Source organism: Corythoichthys intestinalis, chromosome 12 (genome assembly GCF_030265065.1).
Source record: "Corythoichthys intestinalis isolate RoL2023-P3 chromosome 12, ASM3026506v1, whole genome shotgun sequence".
In the NCBI taxonomy this organism is placed as follows: domain Eukaryota; kingdom Metazoa; phylum Chordata; class Actinopteri; order Syngnathiformes; family Syngnathidae; genus Corythoichthys; species Corythoichthys intestinalis.
Window position 1 is genome coordinate 9,720,991 of NC_080406.1, and position 17,439 is coordinate 9,738,429.

Genomic DNA, 17,439 nt, shown 5'->3' on the forward strand with positions numbered 1-17,439 from the left:
AATAATGCAAGACGGCACCTTTCTCGAATTTTTTTAATTGAATATTTGCAGTAACGTGTAAGACGGTCATTTGCCGGTCGCACTGGAACACCATTTGGAGCAGTTTAAATGACAGCTGCAATACAAGAAAATAATCCCCCAAAAAGAGTGATGTGATAATATGACAAGGTCCTGTCAATAGTATGCATGTGTGACTGCACTAAGACTCTATGGCCTTGGGCTGGAGAGGTGTGAGCAGGCGTCGAATAATCAGCTCTCCTTTGCTGTTGATGTAGCTGTCAGCCATATCCTGCTCGGATGGGAGCCCGTATGGCGTCCTTAGTGGCTCGATCCTGAAGAGATGCAAAAGTTTAGCATTCTTTACTGTCTTTTCATGTAGGAAAACAAAGGATTGCAGCTAACTTGTATATTAAATATGAGGTTATGCAGCGATATAAGCTATAAAAAGTATGAAAAACTACATAGTGATTTGCTGGGACATACAGTGGTATGAAAAAGTATCTGAACCTTTTGGAATTCCTCACATTTCTGCATAAAATCATTATCAAATGTGATCTGATCTTTGTCAAAATCACACAAATGAAAAAACTGCTTTAACTAAAACCACCCAAACATAGGTTTTCATATTTTAATGAGGATAGTAAACAAACAATGACAGAATGGAGGGAAAATAAGTGAACCGTCACATTTAATATTTTGTGCCCCAACGCCATGGCAGCAATAACTTCAACCAGACGCTACCTGTAGCTGCAGATCAGTGTAGCATATCGATCAGGACTAATCGTGGTCCATTCTTCTCTACAAAACTGCTATAGTTCGTTCAGATTCCTGGGATGTCTGGCATGAATCACTGTCTTTAGGTCATGCCACAACATATCAATGGTGTTCAAGTCAAAACTCCAGAACGTGTATTTAATTCGACTGAAACAATTCTGAAGTTGATTCACTTCAGAGTTTTGGATCATTGTCCTGTTGCAGCATCCATCTTTTTAGCTTCAGCTGTCTGGTAGACAGCCTTAGGTTTTGATGCAAAACATCCTGATAAACTTTTGAATTCATTCTTCCATTGATGGATGCAAGTTGTCCACACCCTGAGTTAGCAAAACAGCCCCAAATCATGATACTACCTCCTGCTTCACGGTGGGGCTGGAGTGTTGATGTTGGTGAGCTGTTCCATTTTTCCTCCACACATGACGTTGTGTGTTACTCCCAAACAATTAAAATTTTGGTTTCATCAGTCCACAAAATATTGTGCCAAAACTTCTGTGGAGTGTCCAAGTGCCTTTTTGCGAGCATTAAACGAGCAACAATGTTTTTTTATACAGCAGTGGCTTCCTCCGTGGAGTCCTCCCAGGACCACCATTCTTGGCCATAGTTTTACATATAGTTGATGTGTGCCCAGAGATATTGGACTATGCCAGTGATTTCTGTAAGTCTTTAGCAGACACTCTATGGTTCTTTTTTTTTTTTACCTCTCTGAGTATTCTGCGCTAAACTCTTGGCGTCATCTTTGGTGGACGGCCATTCCTTGGGAGAGAAGCGACAGTGCCAAACTCTCTCCATTTGTAGACAACTTCTCTGACTGTCAATTGATTAACATCCAGATTTTTAGAGATGGTTTTGTATCCTTTCCCAGCTTTATAGAAATCAACTATCCTTGATCGCAGGTCTTCAGACAGCTCTTTTGACTGAGTCATGATGCAAATCAGACAATACTTCTCATCAAGACAATTCTTACCAGGTGTGTGTTTTATAGTGGGCAGGGCGGCTTTAAAGTCTCCTTCGGCAGAGACTTATTTTACCCCTTCTGTCATTGTTTTTATGCTATCCTCATTAAAATATGAAAACCTATAAATATTTGGGTGGTTTTAGTTAAAGCAGACATTGTTTTTACATCTGTGTGATTTTGACAAAGATTTGGTGATTTTATTCAAAAATGTGAGAAACTCCAAAAGGTTCGGAAACTTTTTCATTCCACTGAAAATTGCTGCCAGTCCCCCCAGTCAATATGGATTACAAGTCAATTGACATCAATTGCAGCGAATGAGTGCAATTTGATGCAATTTGCTTTTCCAAAAATGACTTTGGCTTCTTGTTCAAAATGTTAACTTTTCAAATGTAGCATCATCTCCTACCTGACAAGATGTTTAATGACCTTGAGTCTGTAGTTGACTGAAGGTGTGTTCTTGTGGATTACAGGCACGTGCGCCTACAATGATAGCACTGTTATTATATTACTTGTCAAATTTAAAATGAAAATTTCCCATTTGGCGTATCTGAGTGAAAAGACTGATCGCAAGTCACACCTTCTCGAGGCCCAAGTGCTTGACCAGGTTTTTCTCCCAGTATGGCCGTCTCATCGCACTTTTAACCCGTGTCACAATGTGTAGTTTGTGGGGCTGTTCGGGGTCACCGCCATATTTCTCATGTTCCTTTGACCGCTCTGCAAAATGCTGATAGGACAAAACACAGTTTGCAAGCACAACAAGGCAGGCTGAATCTTATAAAAAAGGGACAAAAAAACATGTTTACCTCTGGTGGAATTCTTGATTTGGTAAACTTGCTGCGTCCAAACCAAAGGCAACGCGAAATACCTGTTATTACCTGTAATGATATTATAATATGTAATGACTGTATACAGTTACTAAACTGAATACCGTTTATTAACTTCGTTACATAGACTTAAAAAAGTACGAAAGCTGTACTGCATACAAACAGGAAGGATTGTCTCAGGAGTGATTTGTTCAAGGATTCACGGTAATTATTATAGTTTTCGTACAATGCATGCATTTTGAACGGTTATGGGAAAAAAAATCAATGGAAGAAATTCGCCGCTACAGCATTGGCATTACACTTGGCAATATTTACCTAAAATAACTGCTAACGGCCCGTTTTTTTGTTGTTGTTTTTTTTTTGCTTAGAACCAAGAATCGAGACTGTTTTACGTCCATATCTATAAAGAATTCAGGGATTTAAGCATTTATTCACAAGAATTTTCAACGCAAAAAGCTTAGTTCTCCTAAGGGGGCCGCCACAGTGACTAAAAGACTAGCAGCATATTCAACATATTTACGTAAAATAAATGCCGTCAGTTTTTTTTTTTTTTTGTTTTTGTTTTTTTTGCTTTTAACCAAGAAACAAGACTGTTTTACTTCCGTATCTATAAAGAATTCCAGGATTTAAGCTGTTATTCACAACAATTTTCAACAGAAAAAGCTTTTTGTTTACATATAGCGGCCGCTAATTTGCTTACTGACTAGCATCATGAGTTGCAATATTTCCGTAAAATAAATGCTAACTGCACATTATTTTAGCTTTTAACTAAGAATTGAGACTGTTTTATGTCCACATCTATAAAGAATTCAGGGATTTAAGCATTTATTCACAAGAATTTTCAACGGAAAAAAATCTGTGATATGGCGGCCGTTAATTTGCTTACCGACTAGCATCATAATTTGCATTTCCATAAAATAAATGCTAACTGCACGGTTTTTAACCTTCAACCAAGAATTTAGACTGTTTTACGTCCATATCTACAAAGAATTCAGGGATTTAACCATTTATTCACAAGAATTTTCAACTGAAAAATGGCTTTGTTTACATATGGCGGCCGCTAATCTGCTTAATGACAAGCATCATAGTTCGAAAAAGTTACATAAAATAAATGCTAACTGCATGGTTTTTAAGCTTTTAACCAAGAATCGAGACTGTTGTTATTTACATATGGAGGTAGACTGTTTTTGATTTGATTTTTGGAGTTTTTCCTTGCCGGCATGGAGGGTCTTAAGGATAGGGGATACCCAGGACTTGAACTGTATCTATTCATCTTTGTTGCTTCATTTCTAATTGTGTATCATATTGCCTCTGTAAAGCCCTTTGAGACCTCTGTTGTGATTGAGGGCTATACAAATAAAATTGAATTGAATTGAATTGATTGAATAATAAAGACAAATCTACCTCCATAGTTATTACGTAAATAACAGAATATAAATCCAAAAGCCCTTTACAAAGAAATACATATTTTATATTGACAATTCAATAAATGTTAGCACTCGTTATTACGAGGGATGCGTCGATACTGTGGGTCATTTGATATTTTTGTATCATTGTGTCAACTGGATATCGAGTTTTAGCCATTTTAAAGGCAAAATGTAATCCGATCCATTATCACGTTATTAATTCAATATACCAAATTGGCAGGAAGGATTATTTGTATTTTTTCAAACACCACAGTTGGAATTAAGTTCTTACCTTAAACGATGAGGACTTTAAACCGAATGCAGACATTTTAGCTGCTCGTTACATCCATTAACTGTTTGTAGCGTCTAGCTGACTGACACACAGGACAAGGTTAAGTTGCCAAAAATTGTAGTAAGGCATGCGAATTCAATTCAACGTTCTTAAATTATATGACATGAATTAAAATAATATAACGTGTTGGGGTAAAACGTTGGCCTAAATGAGGAGGAAAAATATTAGGAGCAATAAAAGACGACACGAGAATGTATGGCGGCCTCTGTTGACTCTGTACCCGGAACCGGAAATACATCAAGCAGTACACAATCGTGTTTCTAAACATTATTTTACACAGAGAAAAAAAATCTACAATTTTGAAATATATTTTAGCAAATTTTTTCGGGTAATTTAGCTTTGAGGCAGCAATAGAAATGACACTTCCTCGGAACATTTTTTTTTTTTTTAATCGAAAGTGTTTCGCTTTTCAAATGAATTACTTTGTATTTTCTTACTCCATATCTGAAGTTATGGTTTATGCTGTAAGTATATTACAAACGCCACTATTGTTTTGTTTTTTAATTTGTTGTAAGAAAACCAGGTGGAACTATAGCAGACATGAAGTTTCTTAGGGACATTTTTGTGACGTACCCTCAACAAACTCCAGGGGTGTTGCCTTGTTTATGCAGTTACTGTAATTTGTTTTAACTCGCCTTCTTCCATTGTGGTCTTCACCTGTTTATTCTTTTCCAGTATTGACAGTTTAACAACGTACTTTATTAGTTGTGTTTTCGTGACAAGAAGCAGAAATAAAGTAACCACTTGACTTTTATCATAGTTATGTTTAGTGCTGGAGTCGTTTAAATTGTGACGCCACATTTGGGAAACATGACTCAAAATCACCTGCCAGGTATGGAGTCGTCCGCCATCTCGGTACTCAAGCGGGCGGTGGAGTTGGACCAGAGTGGCCGCTTCATAGAGTCTCTGGTCTGCTACCAAGAGGGAATCCAGCTGCTCATAGACATTTTAAAAGGTCTGCACACACATCTCACCCCACTTATTCAAATGCAAGACACTTATTTACAGTGCTATCTGTCTTCCCAGCAGCAATGAACGATGAATCGAAGAGAGGACACTACAGGGAAAAAATAAAGGGTTATATGGACAGAGCAGAGCAAATTAAAGCTCATGTTAACAAGGCGAAAGAAGGTAAGGTATGTATATACGGTAAACATAAACAGACAATGAAAAATGGATCAATTTTGGGTCAAACGATGGATCAAACAAAAAAGATTGCATTTTCTATTAGGGGTGCACGATATCCATTTTTTGAAACCGATATCGATAACTTCCTGCTCCTCAAGGCCGATACCGATACGGTAACCGATAATATATATATAATCTTTCATTGTATATTCTAGAGATGTCCTGGTCCGATATTTGGATCGGATCAGACGCCGATACGGCCCAAAAAATGCGCGTCGGTATCGGATCGGAACACGGAAAAATTCCGATCCAGACTTCCGAACCAATTTTTTTTTTTAATCCAGTCCGGGGTTTCCAGCGCACCGATTTACATAATCCATTCCAGTTTTTACTTTGGTGTCCCTAAAATCCGGTCCGCATTTTACGGCACAACTTCAACACACTACATTTACATTACCGTCTCCCAATTTACCGAGAGACTTTATCAGTAAAAATGTCAGCTGTGTGGGATCATTTCACCTTAAAGGACGACAAAGACGAAGAGGCATATGCCACAATAAAGTCAAGTGTAGTGGTAAAGCTGTAAGAAGTTTTAATACAACCAACCTAATCAAGCATTTAGCGAAATACCACCACAAACAATATGAGGAGTATTTTAAGAAAACCGAAGACAAAAAGAAAGGTCCTACGCAACTAACACTGGCAGAAACTTTTGCTATGCGTGACAAACTGGCACTCGACAGTCCCAAAGCCCAGGGAATAAGAAGAGGCATTGCAGAAGAATTCATTCTGGATGACGAGCCGTTATCTCTCGTGAGTAAAGACGCACCATCCAACACTTAGAACCACGGTACAACATGCCCAGCCTTCATTATATCCTTGAGCGATTCGGCCGTGGAAGATTCGAGAACGATTCACAAACATCCAAATTCCGATTATTGAAATATGTCAAGTAAAGCGGAACTAATACACAGCGCGGTCTTCGGGACGCAATGAGAAACTGACTGCATTGCGTCCCGAAAGTAAACATAATGCTTGTCACAGACCCGGGTAATGCCAATGCTCAACTCACGGCTTTAGCTCAACTCATGCCGCTGGATAAAAAACACAAGAATACCTGACTGCTGCTGACAGCCACTTCAAACTACGTCAACGTCGTTTTACTGGAGATAATTGATATCATATGTATATAGAACTAGATGCACAAAAACAGCCGCCATCTTAAAGCAGAAGACTTCCCTAGTAGGCTGTTGTGAACCTTCCAAGTGAACCTAATTAACTTTTTATCCAAAGTACTCCTAAATCGGCAAATTCTTGACTTGAATCTATCTTCAAAACAGTTTTAAAACTTTCACATGTCGAAAGTAGACAGAATGGAAATTATGGAATAACGGGAGCAATTTTAACAACTTTAACAGTTGATTCGCAAAATTAAATGAATTGAATGTAGTTTAAAGCTGCTGATACAGAATGGGGACTTGAGTATTTTATTTACTGTTTTCAAATGTTAACTTGATACTGAAATAGTCGTTTATTTAAACCTGAGAGGCTTTTTATACAATTTTTGTAGCTAATGCACTTAACATTAAAAGCATCTAATAGCTTGGGGGATTTATGGGATTTTCCACTGAGGTTGTTGGTGTGTTTTGCTTTTTTAAGACAGTTTACAATATTATTTGTACGTTTTACTGACTGACTATGCCATTTCTGTTTGTTATTTATAATGTTTTGTGTTTGTCACAGAATAAACAGGTCAGTTTCTTGTTACCAACCGTTGTGTGTTATTCAAACTCACCTAATTCAGCTGGCTAGTTGTTATCAAGAGTACTAAAACCTTTTTCAACATGAGTCTGACAACTAAGTAAGGAGGCTAAATAACTTTGAACTTTAACACATGCTCAGATAGGTCGGTATCGGTATCGGCCAGTATCGGTATCGGATCGGAAGTGCAAAACAATATCGGTATCGGATCGGAAGTGCAAAAACCTGGATCGGGACATCCCTAGTATATTCACCTAAGCCTGTCGCAATATGCAATAATTCTATTTATCGCACGGGAAATGAAAATGAAGGCGGTAAATTTTCCGCTGCGATTTATCACCTCGCGTGCACGTGCGTGCGCGCATGGTTTTAAAAGTTGGGCTTCCTTGTTACCAACTACTCAAAATGCATCTTTCCGGGTCCAGCAAAAAATAGCGCCAGAGCCAATCCGTTCCAATTATATTCTATTATTCAAAGTATACCTGCCACGTCCGTGCTCTGGATTGACCGCGGATCATCTCCGGCGTGCCGGAGCCCGCCTGATGGTTTAGGCTATTTTTTTTATTTTTGCCGCAGCCGTCAAAATGGGCGGAGCCGGGCCTGAAGTCAACAGCCCAGTTGCTTATTCACAGTTTAACCAGCAAACATGGACGAAGAACGCTCCATCATGGAGGTGGAAAATCACAACGTGGTTGATGATGCAGCAGATCATCATTATAAAACCACATTAAAAAGGAAGCTGTATGGTGTCCTATTATATGCGTTTTTCTGGCAATGATATCAAACACGACGTGCTGACAACTTTGTTTTTTATTAACACACGGCGCTAACAACATTTCCTCAATCTGGGGCTCTCGGCAGGCTGTGCCGCGTCACATGAACAAAACAACATTACCGTTGCGTGCACTTCATGGTGCCTTGGAAAACATCCAATCTGAATATTACACATGGAACGCCATAGAAGAAGCTATGAGGGGAAAAGTTTTCATTTGCCTAAATGCTTAAGTTATTAAGTGCAATTTTATCTTTTTTCTTGAAAAAGACATTTTATTTCTTCTGTGTTTCTGTGCGGTATTAATATTGTTGTCTTTTATTTAAGAGGCATTTTTGAATTTAAGAGTAAACATTTATTGTGTTTAAATGGGTGTTTGTCAGGAAATAAAACACAACCAGTATTCTATTCTAAGGACAGTCGCAAGGAGAAAAAGCTCACATTCAAATCCAGCCACTGGAGTTTGTTTTGTCGCGCACGAGGATCGATCTCCAACTCTTTTTTTTCATCGTGCACGTCCTTTTATTAACAAGATTACATGATAATACATAGTAATAGAATATGCAGTAAGTGAGTACATGGCATGCAGTGATTGGTTAGTTTAGGAAGTGTCTTATTTGGTGTTGTTTCTCAAAACTGGATGCTTACTGTGAAACAAAAGTGAAACTTATTACAGCTCAACCTGGGGACTTTCCACAGACAACATTGTAAGGTACGACCTTGGAAACTTAGCTGTAGCTGGGACGAAAGGGAGTCAAAACTTGATAAGGCAGTCAACTGGCGTCATTTTGGAAGTTCAAAGAAATACAATACACGAACCTGGATGAAAAGTCTAACAAATGAATATAGTATCAGACCAGTAATGTGTTTTATAATCATGAATAAAATATATTCCTTCACAGTGTACTTGATCTATTAATGTATACTGTATTCTTTCTCGTAAATTGGTTTAAAATAAAATTTTAAAAAATTGGGGGGGGGGGGGGGGGCAATAATATCGCAATAATTTATGAGATAAATTATCGCACACTAAAATTTGTTATTGCGACACGCCTGTATTCACCTGAGTTTTTGAACACTTGTAGGTCAAAAATACTAGTGGTTGATTCAGCATAGATTTGCCTTTGACCGAACCAGAATTTTCATGATGATATGAACATTATAATAATGAACAAAACAAAGACAATAACAAAACTTTGCATACTGGAAAAACAGGAGTGGAAACAATCGCACACATCCCAATCCAACACCGTGCCAAAAATATTATTAATAGGGCCGATAATATATTATGTTATCGGATTTATTGGGATGACGTCATAATTCCTATTATCGGACCGATAATTATCGGACCGGTAATTATCGTGCACCTCTATTTTCTATACAAGGCTTACCATAATGATTAGCTTACAATACGGTGATACAATTGTAGCGAGGATTAATCGATTAACTCGAGTAATTCGATTAGAAAAAAGATTGGAATTAAATTTTGCTGCTTCGAGTATTCGTTTAATTAAAGTGGCGTTAACTTGTTATGGTTTGTTTTGAAAGTTTTTGCATCGAGTTTTATTGATTTGGATGGATACACTGCCCTTTAGTGGCAACAGTGAATATGACGTAACTCATTTCATGTGGCTGAAACCAGCTGCTCCCTGTTAAGACCAACATAAGCTAAGTTTTAGTTTGAGCTAATGTTTTTTTAATGCATTCGTCATTTAGTTTAGAGGTATATTTAGCGTTTTTTTGTGGGAATGGGTGTTTGAACAACTTGAAAAGAGCATTGTAAAAAAAAAAAAAAAAAAAAAAAACACGTTACCATTTCATAGCATTTAAGCTAGCGGACTTTTGCTGTCTAAGTTAGCAATTGTTCATTTGTTGTACTTGGATCCTCATTTATTTATTTTTTCTACAGTTTGAGGCTCATCTCGGGTATTTTAATTTTTTATGTTCCTTAACCGCGATTAATCGACTACTAAAATAGTTGATAGCTGCAGCCCCAGGTGATACAACAATTGTTGATACACGGGTCAGGAAATCAATCTTCGATATTCTATGATACAACTATTAAAGAAAAACAATTTCTAAATGAAAAAACAACAATCTTTGCACTGTCACTGTCAAAAACTTTGATAATATTTCAGCGCAACAATGCTCATGTTTGAGTGCCATTTGTTCATTCGCCCTTCCCAGTCAGAATGAATTGGACGTCTAGCGCCATCAAAGGCTGCCAATAAATTAACATAGACACTATTCGAGTGGAAAATCTTGGTAGCAGCTTGGCGGTTCCTTTAATAAACAGTTAAATCCTTTTAAAACGATATATCGAATCTTGGCGGGAGCATATCAATATATTGTCACACCCATGTGTAATAATGTATAGCTGTTTTGATTTCTCTGTTCTCAGATGCAAAGTACCACGAGCAAGTAAAGATTGCGGAGGACGCGACAGGTTACAGCTACGAGGTCGTCTTCAAGCCGTATATCAGTGATGCTCTTAAAGAAGTCTGGGTGGAAGACCCCTACATACGACACACTCACCAGGTCAGAAAAATGAATATCCAAAAGTACAATACAACAACCCCAAAAAGCAGCAGAGAACAATAACAGGTTATGTTTGTAATACACGGCAGCTGTACAATTTCCTGCGGTTCTGCGAGATGCTGCTCAAAGCGCCTTGTAAAGTGAAGACTATTCATCTCCTCACGTCATCAGAAGAAGTACGTTTTTGTTGTCGTTGTTTTTTTTTTAATCCAGCAAGGTATCGTAACACCTCAGTACAGTGGGGCGAATAAGTATTTAGTCAACCACTAATTGTGCAAGTTCTCCCACTTGAAAATATAAGAGAGGCCTGTAATTGTCAACATGGGTAAACCTCAACCATGAGAGACAGAATGTGGGGAAAAAAAACAGAAAATCACATTGTTTGATTTTTAAAGAATTTATTTGCATATCATGGTGGAAAATAAGTATTTGGTCAAGACCAAAAGTTCATCTAAATACTTTGTTATGTACCCTTTGTTGGCAAGAACGGAGGCCAAACGTTTTCTGTAACTCTTCACAAGCTTTTCACACACTGATGCTGGTATTTTGGCCCATTCCTACATGCAGATCTCCTATAGAGCAGTGATGTTTTGGGGCTGTCGCTGGGTAACACGGACTTTCAACTCCCTCCACAGATTTTCTTTGGGGTTGAGATCTGGAGACTGGCTAGGCCACGCCAGGACCTTAAAATGCTTCTTACAAAGCCACTCATTTGTTGCCCTGGCTATGTGTTTGGGATCACTGTCATGTTGAAAGACCCAGCCACATCTCATCTTCAATGCCCTTGCTGATAGATGGAGATTTTCACTCAAAATCTCTCGATACATGGCCCCGTTCATTCTTTCCTTAACACCAGACATGTCCAAAGTGCGGCCCGGGGGCCAAATGCGGCCCGTGGTCAAATTTCATCCGGCCCCCAGCCTTTGTCATAAATCAATAATGTCTGGCCTGCACACAGACCTAATAAATTGGTCAGCAGCACTGCTACCAGCATATGAAGTAGCTTACACATTAAATGTTGCTCCTCATTTACCTACTAAAAGGCAGCAACACTCTAAGCAACATTACCCGGTGTGACCCTTGACTTCCAGTTTTCTAAAATGGCAACAATCAACAACATAAAAAAAGTGAACTGTGACGGCCAACGCTTCAAGTATAGGTGGAAATTGGTCTATTTTTTCACTAAAATACGCAACAACTGTGTCTGCCTCATTTGCAAAGAGACAGTCGCTGTTTTTAAAGAGTTCAATGTGAGGCGATATGACCAAACAAGACACGCTGACATGTACGACAAGATTATAGGGAAGATACGCAGTGAGAAATTGAAGCAACTTGAAGCAGGTTTAATTTCACAGCAGCAAGATCCCGAGAGTCGAAAGAGAACGCCACAAAGGCTAGTTGCGAGATTGTTGAAATTATTAATTAAGAAAATAATAATAATAAAGCAAATGTTACACACAGAATGGCTAGCTAAAATGTCCTTAAATATATTGTTCTACGTAAAGGACGTCAGCCAAGGTCGGCCCCCCACATTTTTACCACACCAAATCTGGCCCCCTTTGCAAAAGGTTTGGATACCCCTGCTTTACACAAATCAGTTGTCCTGGTCCCTTTGCAGAAAAACAGCCCCAAAGCATGATGTTTCTACCCCCATGCTTCACAGTGGGTACAGTGTTCTTCGGATGCAATTCAGTATTCTTTCTCCTCCAAACACGAGAACCTGTGTTTCTACCAAAAAGTTGTATTTTGGTTTCATCTGACCATAACACATTCTGCCAGTCCTCTACTGGATCATCCAAATGCTGTCTAGCGAACCGCAGAGGGGCCTGGACGTGTACTTTCTTCAGCAGGGGGACACGTCTGGCAGTGCAGGATTTGAGTCCCTGGCGGCGCATTGTGTTGCTGATAGTAGCCTTCTCTGTAGGTCATTCATTAGGTCCCCCCGTGTGGTTCTGGGATTTTTGCTCACCGTTCTTGTTATCATTTTGACGCCACGGGGTGAGATCTTGCATGGAGCCCCAGATCGAGGGAGATTATCAGTGGTCTTGTATGTCTTCTATTTTCTAATAATTGCTCCCACAGTTGATTTCTTTACACCAAGCGTTTTACCTATTGCAGATTCAGTCTTCCCAGCCTGGTGCAGGTCTACAATTTTGGTCTCTGGCGTCCTTCGACAACTCTTTGGTCTTGGCCATAGTGGGAGTTTGGAGTGTGACTGACTGAGGTTGTGGACAGGTGTCTTTTATACAGATAATGAGTTAAAACAGGTGCTATTAATACAGGTAACGAGTGGAGCCTCGTTAGACCTCGTTAGAAGAAGTTAGACCTCTTTGACAGCCAGAAATCTTGCTTGTTTGTAGGTGACCAAATACTTATTTTCCACTCTAATTTGGAAATAAATTCTTTAAAAATCAAACAATGTGATTTTCTGTTTTTTTCCCCCACATTCTGTCTCTCATGGTTGAGGTTTACCCATGTTGAGAATTACAGGTCTCTCTAATCTTTTCAAGTAGGAGAACTTGCACAATTGGTGGTTGACTAAATACTTATTTGCCCCACTGTATATGACAAAAATTAAGGCCTTTTTCTAGTTGACACCTGTTTTTTTTACCATTAAAAAGAAAACTGGTTGTAAGTGTAATTTTATATCAGTTCAATAAAGATTAAACAATTCTGGGTGGGTCTACGGCATTTTTGCAGTCTGATGGCGGCCAGCAGAAAAGCGCACTGGCCGAGCTGAAGCACAGCCTCAGTGCTCAAGGCATCAATCTGGACATTCAGTACTCATCCACCATCCACGACAGGGAAATCAGGTATTCACACACTTAACACACATACACGGAAGGTGAGAAAAATTATTGTGCATGCAATGTGAAGATTGTATAGGATAATACAGTATTATGCTAAAGTAGGTTTTAGGAAAATGTATTATTTCGTGGCCATGCAAGATTCAAGTTACAATGATTACAGGTTTGATAACGGCTGGATCATCAAGATTGGAAGAGGGCTGGATTACTTCAAGAGACCCAAAGTGAGCCATTGTACTCATTGACTTATTGTCATAATATCACATGTACAATCTATGTTCTTTTGGTAACCCACAGGGACGCTTCTCAGTTGGATACTGTGACTATGACCTCAGGGAGTGCCACGAGACCACTGTAGACATTTTCCACACGGAACACACCAAAACCCTATGAGTCACACACAGTCAATGACATCACATGTTGTTTCATTGACTTGCGTAAAAACACATTTTAATTCATGAACGATATATTGTGCATTATAACTTTCACAGTTGCAATTTAAAGAAAAAAAAGGTTTTTCAGTTTTTATGAACACGAGAGTGGGTACTTTTTTATTATTATTATGAAATGAAGCTCTTAAATGGGATGAAGTTTTGTTAGAGTGCAAGGGTATATATTTGAATGCATCGTGTAAAAAGGTTGTGCAATAAAATACAAAGGCTACCATTATTATTTTTTTTTTTTAACTAATTCTATTGAACTAAAAAATCTTAAGCAAAGTAACATTGGCTTATTTCAGGGTATACCTTTTCTTTGCCAAATATTACCTTGGATGTAAGTCAGGTGTAAGCGAGCAAGGCGGTTGACTTGGGTGCCATCTAGTGGAGAGGGCGCCAAACTGCTTCGGTGGAAAAAAAAAACATCCTGAAAATAATTCTCATGTTATGCTTCCCCAATGTTTTCTAAAATATGAATTCCAGTTCAAAAGACTACATGTTAAAAAATATTTGCTGTCTCCGACCTGGATTGAAATAGCCGCGTTATTTTGTCGCACTCATGAGGCAGGGAGAAACGGTTCGCGCTTACAGCATGTAAGCAGATCCACTTCACCTACAATTCCAAATAATGGCAGGAAGGAGATTAAATCAAACGTCATTCACACTGTTTTAGGTCAGAACTAAAATTACCACAACGACAAACCAACTATCATAACTAGTAATTAATATAACAAACAGTAACAGAAGAAATAATTTGTACAAAACATGAACTTTGAATGATATTTACAGCGCCGCATTGCATGCTAGGAGGCATGAAGTATGAGTTGCAATATGTTGTATGACTACATTGTTGACAGCAGGTGGCTGCAGAGCTCATCTCTCCCAAGGTAAGTGAGTCTACATTGGGCAGTGATGGCCAATTGAAGCTACTTGACGAATGAAGCTTTGATATATGAAGCTATTAAAATCTATGGCTATTTGATTTAAGAAAATTACATGAATTGTGTTACTATATAAACAATATGCAACAAGTGCTATAAGGATCGTTTCCTATTCATTTTTATTTGGAAATAATAGCTTTCCCACAGTGTTTTGGCTTTAAACTGTACACCCTTTAAGTTGAGAAAATACAATATTGAAAAAATATATATTCCTAGCCTATATTATCAAAATAAACCTAGGGTCAGGTCCCACACGGTCCCAGTTGAAGCCTGGGAGACCAAGATTTAGCTTTTTGGCAACAAACACTCTAAGTGGGTCTGCACTTGTATTGAAGGTTGGATTTTTCTCTTTTTTTCCATTAAGGTCCCATATTATTTGAATTAAAAAAAATATATATATTAGAAGCTAAAGAACACATCTTTTTCAGGGTTGCCAATAATTATGGAGGGCACTGTATATATGTATATAATAAAGATGCACAATAATATCCGTTACTGATAATTATAGGCCGATAATGGCAATTATGACGTCACACTGATAATACAGATAAAATAAAAAAAACGTGCAACCGATAAGGCAATCCGATAGTCATATACTTTATTTAGTCTTCAGCTAAAGTCTCCAGTGCTTTCTCTCAAACCATTTTCTAGTGCGTTTTGAAGTGTGTTTTGGGTCATTGTTGGAAGACCCATGACCTCTGAGGGAGACCCAGCTTTCCTACACTGGGCCCTACATTATGCTGCAAAATTTGTTGGTAGTCTTTAGACTTCATAATGCCATGCACACGGTCAAGCAGTTCAGTGCCAGAGGTAGCAAAGCAACCCCAAAACATCAGGGAACCTCCGCCATGTTTGACTCTGGGGACCATGTTCTTTTCTTTGAAGGCCTCGTTTTTTCCCCCTTGTGAACTCTATGTTGATGCCTTTTCCCAAAAATCTCTACTTTTTTCTCATCTGACCAGAGAACATTCTTCCAAAACGTTTTTGGCTTTCTCGGGTAAGTTTTGGCAAACTCCAGCCTGGCTTTTTTTATGTCTCTGGGTCAGAAGTTGGGTCTTCCTGGGTATACTAACATAGAGTCCCTTTTCATTCAGACGTTGACAGATAGTACGGGTTAACACTGTTGTACCCTTGGACTGCAGGACAGCTTGAACTTGTTTGGATGTCAGTCGAGGTTTTTTATCCACCATCCGCACAATGTTATGTTGAAATCTCTGGTAAATTTTTCTTTTCCGTCCACATCTAAGGAGGCAAGCCACAGTGCCATGGGCTTTATGACACTGCGCACGGTAGACACAGGAACATTCAGGTCTTTGGAGATGAGATTGCCCATGCTTCCTCACAATTTTGCTTCTCAAGTCCTCAGACAGTTCTTTGGTCTTCTTTCTTTTCTCCATGCTCAATGTGGTACACACAAAGACACAGAACAGAGGTTTAGTCAGTTTTAATCCATTTTAACTGGCTGCAAGTGTGATTTAGTTATTGCCACCATCTGTTATGTGCCACAGGTAAGTAACAGGTGCTGTTAATTACACAAATTAGAGAATCATATGATTTTTCAAAGGGTTCCAATACTTTTGTCCGGCCCATTTTTGGAGTTTTGTGTAAAATTGTATTGATTTAATTTTGTTTCCATTCTCTTTTGTGTTTTTTTTTCAGTGCAAACAAAATAAATGAAGATATTATTACCAAAACATTTGTAATTGCAATCATTTTCTAGGAGAAACTGAGCATTATCTGACAGAATTGCAGGGGTGCCAATACTTTTGGCCGGCAGTGTATATGACAATCTACAGTACTCAGTCTAGAAGGCAGATGGCTGACCTGATGTGATAGTGCCAATGGCAGTTTGTGCCTAGATATCGATGTAACAGTGCAAAAAGGCTATAATGTAACTGCAAATATTGCATACGCAGTACCCAGATTGAGACATATTACTGAATGAGATGCATGGGACAAGTGTTTGTCTCTAGGTGTATCTAATATTGTGGTCCGTCGACGTTGCTGGGAAAATGTGTGAATGAACTGTCAACCGTGTGAGTTGAAACGGCGTTATGATCGGATTATCTTTCGGCCTTAATCTCGATATGTCATCTGTATGCATGCTGCCCGCTGAGGGGAATTATAATCTCGAAGGGGGGAGCGTGCAGCAGGCCAAACAATATTACTGCAATAGAAAATGCCTTGTTAACATGAAGACTTACAATTAGAACAGATGAAACGTAGTGGTGTTCTTTGCCACCACTATAGGCGTATCTATGACATGCGGTGATTCTGTTAATGAGTGAGAATAAAGCAAAACACAGCGGGCCCTCGAGGGGTAATCCGCATGTCAACAGCTGGTTTGGATGAGCTAGGGTGAGGATTTGTGTGTGGACCACAGGCCTCATCAAGACGGGCAACGACACACATGAAAGAAAATAAAAATAAAAATGTGGATGTGCTTAACAACGTCAAGTGCAACGGGCCTTCCCTTCTTTACATGTGATTTACAACCCAGTGGCCTACATAGTTAAAACCATTAAGTGTGATGGAATGTTTTTCCATGAATAATATTGACATAGAAAATTCTGAATTTATGCCGCAAGACAAAACAAATTAGTCTTTGTTAGAATATTATCGTGAAATATTTGGTGGACCTCCATTAGTTGTATGGGTTTTTTTTAATCAAGTGCTATTTGGATGTAGCAGAGTTGACACTAACAGAGGGGACTTTTTGTGCTAAAGTTAGCCCTCAGCCTAGC

The 17,439-nt window shown here is 38.7% G+C and overlaps 2 protein-coding genes across 3 annotated transcripts; one reads left to right on the plus strand and one right to left on the minus strand.

Annotated features, from left to right (window-relative positions):
• Nucleotides 1-6: 6 nt before the first annotated feature.
• Nucleotides 7-4,532, minus strand: mrpl30 (mitochondrial ribosomal protein L30). Its single transcript, XM_057853478.1, has 5 exons — nucleotides 4,252-4,532; nucleotides 2,533-2,604; nucleotides 2,307-2,453; nucleotides 2,136-2,209; nucleotides 7-332 (listed from the first exon to the last, which is right to left on the minus strand). The coding sequence occupies exons 1-5, from the start codon at nucleotides 4,285-4,287 to the stop codon at nucleotides 200-202; spliced, it is 462 nt and encodes a 153-aa protein (XP_057709461.1). The 5' UTR covers nucleotides 4,288-4,532; the 3' UTR covers nucleotides 7-199.
• Nucleotides 4,533-4,863: 331 nt separating this feature from the next.
• On the plus strand, nucleotides 4,864-16,800 carry mitd1 (MIT, microtubule interacting and transport, domain containing 1). 2 transcript variants are annotated; one of them, XM_057853533.1, is made up of 7 exons: nucleotides 4,864-5,266; nucleotides 5,338-5,442; nucleotides 10,374-10,510; nucleotides 10,600-10,686; nucleotides 13,211-13,323; nucleotides 13,481-13,541; nucleotides 13,615-16,800. In XM_057853533.1, exons 1-7 carry the CDS (start codon nucleotides 5,122-5,124, stop codon nucleotides 13,708-13,710), a joined length of 744 nt encoding a protein of 247 aa, XP_057709516.1. In that variant the 5' UTR covers nucleotides 4,864-5,121; the 3' UTR covers nucleotides 13,711-16,800. The 2 variants fall into 2 exon arrangements, with proteins under 2 accessions (XP_057709516.1, XP_057709517.1); XM_057853534.1 differs by having other exon boundaries at nucleotides 4,866-5,266; nucleotides 5,341-5,442; nucleotides 13,615-16,554.
• The last annotated feature ends 639 nt before the right edge of the window (nucleotides 16,801-17,439 follow it).